Raw genomic sequence first — 5,000 nt, 5'->3', positions numbered from 1 at the left:
ATACATCACAACCCAACTGATACAAAAATACAAATCCATTCCATATCATTATATAGTTACACAATGTTTGTTCAATAATTCAGAAATAATTCCTTCATAATATCATATTCTGTTTACCAACACTTCACATGAAATGGATTTTCCAAGTAAGTCACGATACAGCAGTATTAACAATTACAATCCCTTGAATATTCACAATAACTCTGATGTAACATTCATATGAAAAAAATAGTAATTTCTCTTAACAAACACATAAAAATATTTCATCTGTATAAAAGTAACACTACTGCCATAGATGATTTTTATAATAAAAAAAAATCCATCTTCTTTCAGTAAGCCATCTGAGAGCAATTAAACCTGAATAAGGCCTCCATAACCCTAACAACAGGATTATTGATCACATCACACAATCCCTTCACTATTCCTTATAATCAAAACACAACTACAGCTTGACAAAATAATTCTGATGTGTGATTCATGCTCCTCCTCTACTCCAATCACAGCAATTATAAAAAGGGGGCTTTGCATTGGTCAATTTCTTGATATTTTCCTAATGTCCTAGACTAAATACAGCAATTACTTCAAAGCAGAAATTGGTGTAGTGCCAGAAATTTGAAACCGGTGGAACTGAAACCTTTAACAAAAAATGAAATACAACTGCATGCTTTGCTTAAATACAGACTTTGCTTAACATTTTTGGTGAAATACTTCCAATACAAAATTCCTCTACATCTATATAACAAGTAAACCTACATTTATTTTACAAAGAATAGTATATTACCTAAAATAAGTTCTCTATCTCATATGCCATAATTTGCAATTTTCACAATAATAGCAGTCATTCTTCAACATAAAAATGAATTCCCAAGCCCCATTTAAACAGAAAATCTAAAAATCCTCCAAAAATTTAGTGATCAACCATGGATTAATGGCTAACTCTTCATCAACCACTACAAAGGCCAGGTGACTGTATACAAACATTAAGTACTTATGTTTTAGAACTTTTAAAGCTAAGCACCACTTTTAATCTGAACTGAGATTTCTAATTTGATCATTAAAAATGTTCTGCCCTGCCAACATCTAAGGCCATTAGCATTGACTCACGAGAGATCATCTGTCTGAGTATTCATACTTACAGCTATAACTCTTCCTGTCAATTTCATTATGTGATAAGAGGGAATCATATTCTCTTATTTGTAATGATGACTCAAGATAATTTTGCCACTTGAAATGGTAACAAATTATTGATTATATAAATGAACAATGCTGATGCCATATCAAATCTTCATTTACAAAAGTGGGCCTCCTCATAAAGTGAACTCCCCATCCTTTCACAGGACATAAAAACCATCTCAGTGTCAATAAGTAATTTATCAAAGAAGTGAAAAATAAAAATCTTTAATTTGAGGAGTAACTCTTCTGTCTTTTTAAACATTAGTGAACATCATCCACAATGCCTCAGCAAAAGCCATATAATAAACATTCTATGATGTAAAAACTCACTTTGACAATCAATAGCTTACTCATCCTATCCATATGATCAAAATAACCATATACAATTTGTAGAGAACAGTCTGGTAATAACAAAATCTGGATGGTTCTAATCTCAATATTTCTGACCATGTTTTACCCCGTTGTGGCTCAATCCACTACTGCCAGGGGCATTCACTGACCACCTTCCTTTATCTATTGTTATTGTTACTACTTTTTTTTAACCCATTAACACTGGGTGACATGTTATCACGTCATGTGGTGGCAGCAATTAATGTCGGGGACATATCATGTCATGGCTTTCTGTATGGCTGGCACACCATGTCATCGAGTGTCAGGGCAGGCAAATAGCTGGAGGCATTAGGCCTGCATGCTTGAATTACTTCCCCCATTGTTATTGGGTTAAACATAGCTGGTTCCACAAGTGCTTATTTATCCAGGAATCATTTAGAAGGCCTACCTGATCTCACCTGTTTACCTCATTCCTTGAATTTTTAGGAAAAAAAGATTACTTCTATTACTATTTTCATTGGTCTTAACATCAATGTTGATATTAAAATTACTTTTCATAATGTTATCATCAAGAGAAATAAGAATATAAAGAAAAGTTTTTTTCCCTGAAAATTCAAGGAATGGAGTAAAAAGGTGAGACCAGATAGGTCTGTTAACTGACTCCTTGATGACATAAGTGCTGTGGAACCATCTATGGTAAAGAAAATTCAAACAAATCTATACTTGATTGTGCATAAATACATGCACTCCTGACATCAGCAATTTAATAGATGTAAGAAAAAAACAGCTTCACCAAATATATATGTCACATGGTGTCCCACTTACAGACTTCAGAAAAAATAATGCTTCCCTTCATATTCTTTCATAAGTAACATCTCTCCTTCCACAATACAGCAGGAAAAATAATCCATCCTGAAAGAAAACAAAAATTAAATATTTACTACTATTAGCCATTAACTTTCTTTAGTTCTACATCAACAATAATTATGATAATGCTCATAACAATAACAATGCTACGTCTACTAATAATAATAATAACAATGATATAGATATACATATCTCAAAATTAGCATCAAAGATATAAGTAATCAACTCACAATCAGAATATAAATTCCTACAAGGCAATAAAGCAGACCTAAATCTTCCTGGTACTCAAACAGACCCACATGCCCCTAGAGATAGCCTCACTACTAGTTTTTCTATCAAGACACTCCTGTTGATACCAGGAGTGCATTATATCTGCACTTGTGGAACTAGCTATGTGTAAAAAAAAAAAAAAATAAAAAATAAACATATTGGATACTGCATGTCACCAGTATTAACCCACTTACGACGGGGGCATTCCAGCCCTGAATGTCCCAATGCCGGGGCGTTCGAATTATTAGGCCTAAATCAATTAAATGGCTGGCACAATACTGTGCCGCCCGGCCACTGGGCTTTTGAATGCGTGGTACAGTACTGTACCACCCGTCCAGAGAGGGTTAATGTGTTAATGACACAGCCACTGAGTTCTTCTGATTACGAGCTGAAACTAACCTCAGACCTCACTACACAAGCCCACATGTGGGTGCACATCATCACAGAAGGCAGTTGATTAGAACCAGCCATGAAACTAAAGAACACTCACAACCTCCAATATAAACAAAAAACAATAAAACACAAATATCAAACACCACAACCAAGACCATCAATAACTCCAACACCACCTACAATATTAACACAGCAGATAATGCACAAATCACCCAACATTATAGCAATGCTAAACTTTCCTACTCCAGAATATGTCCTGGTCATATCTAAACCACAACTACATAACCAACAAACCATGCAAAACAATTTACTTTGAATATTCAACAAAGCCACAAAAGTCCTCACCCTACAGTATCACCCTAATACAAAGGGAATAAAATTCATAACAAATGCAATACACAATGCTGCATTTGATATCAACACATTCACCTTCACTACATTACTCAATCTATATTCCCATTTATAATCATATCCACCTAAACAAAACAAAACACAAGCACAAAGAAGCAAACAAGTTTTGCCACCAACTGCTCCTCATAGGCAGCACTAAAACATTACTACCTTGAGAAGACAAAAGAAAACCTCAACCCTCATTTAGCACATAAAAATATACAAGAGAACACAGACAAACATCTGGCCAGTTTAGACAATTGAAAAACACTATAATGTCAAATCCTCTCAAAAGATATGGGGGTACCCCAATAAAAATGGATTTCCTTTAGAGGGAAGCCTGGAAACTCCTGATAACTATAGTAACAACAATAGTAATAACAACAACAATAACTGAACTGACAAATATTCAAAAATGGTCAAATACTCAAATTTAGTAAGTGGCCAATCAAATTCAACTATAAACATAATAAGTAAAAAATAAATCTGTAAGTAAAACAAGTAAAGCAATAAATAAATATGTAAAAAAAACAAGCAATTAATAAATCTGTAAATAAACAAACAAACAATAAGAAAGCAACATTCAAATAAGCAAAAAACTTTTTAAAAAATTACAAGAACAATATAAATGTACCTGTACAAGATATGGAAAGTCCATCCAAAAGCTCAAGTGCGGGAGTAACTCGATGCCCCGCGCACCTATGACAAAGCGACGGTACAAGTATCCCACTGTCAGGTACACGCATATGAAGATGAGGAGCAAGAGCAAGAACAGTGACCCAACAGACATGCCATGGGGGAGGATTGGAGTCAGGCACCCCCCTATGCACGCACACTTGGATTTCAGAGTCATGTTCTGAGGAGAAAGAAGTTATTTGTTTTTCAGAATTCTGAATATTTTGTATAGACTGCCAATGTGTTGATTATGCACTCAGGAGGGTTTTTTTCTTCTAATATTTGAATACTATATGCATGATACTAGCCTCTTGAGCTGATAAACAAACAATGAATTTTGCTTACTCCGGAATAAAAATTGACACATTTACTCATTTCTAAGATCTAGGAAATGAATAGAAAAGCCATTTTACAACTGTTGTAGTCCAAGGAAAAATAAAACTGGATGTTTCATATAAATATTCAACTCACATATACACTCCTATGTTGGCCTTTTGTTTCTCCAAACACCTCAAGAACATCATCATCACCATCAGTACACTGTAAAATCACGTTTGACAGCCTGTCATAGAAAGTAAAGAAATATATAAATGTATGTTAATGCTTTAGTGCTTTGCGGAAGTTTATGCCATTAAAAGTTAACGTAAGTTATTCACGGAGAAATCCTTATCTCTGCTATTAGTATATAATTATAAGCACTAAAATATTTGAGGGAAGCATTGTCATCACTTACCTATCTCCATTGTCATTGTAGTATGAGAGTATCCAATGGTCTGTTGAATTATCAAAGTGAAATTTTGCACGACTCTGTTTTCCAATATTGATAGTTCCTAAGATACTGGACTGACATACCTGAATACAGAAAATAAAGAGATCTTAGTTCATAAGGGATCACATTATGT

At 34.1% G+C, this 5,000-nt stretch overlaps 1 protein-coding gene across 1 annotated transcript in view; it reads right to left on the bottom strand.

Annotated features, from left to right (window-relative positions):
• The window catches only part of LOC122260892 (cation-dependent mannose-6-phosphate receptor), an 8,423-nt gene that overhangs the window by 1,140 nt on the left and 2,283 nt on the right, over window positions 1–5,000 (bottom strand). The window contains exons 3-6 of the mRNA XM_043028346.2: window positions 4,832–4,950; window positions 4,570–4,660; window positions 4,058–4,279; window positions 1–2,415 (exon numbers count right to left, since the gene is read on the bottom strand). The exon at window positions 1–2,415 is cut by the window's left edge and continues 1,140 nt beyond it. Coding sequence (XP_042884280.2) covers window positions 2,356–2,415; window positions 4,058–4,279; window positions 4,570–4,660; window positions 4,832–4,950 — 492 coding nt within the window. The 3' untranslated portion in view covers window positions 1–2,355. The remainder of the gene's footprint in view (window positions 2,416–4,057; window positions 4,280–4,569; window positions 4,661–4,831; window positions 4,951–5,000) is intronic.

Source organism: Penaeus japonicus, unplaced genomic scaffold (assembly GCF_977035675.1).
Source record: "Penaeus japonicus unplaced genomic scaffold, GWHDUDI00000001_assembly GWHDUDI00000014, whole genome shotgun sequence".
In the NCBI taxonomy this organism is placed as follows: Eukaryota; Metazoa; Arthropoda; class Malacostraca; order Decapoda; family Penaeidae; genus Penaeus; species Penaeus japonicus.
Note: the sequence above shows the minus strand (reverse complement) of the source record. Positions and strands in the feature narration are given on the sequence as shown.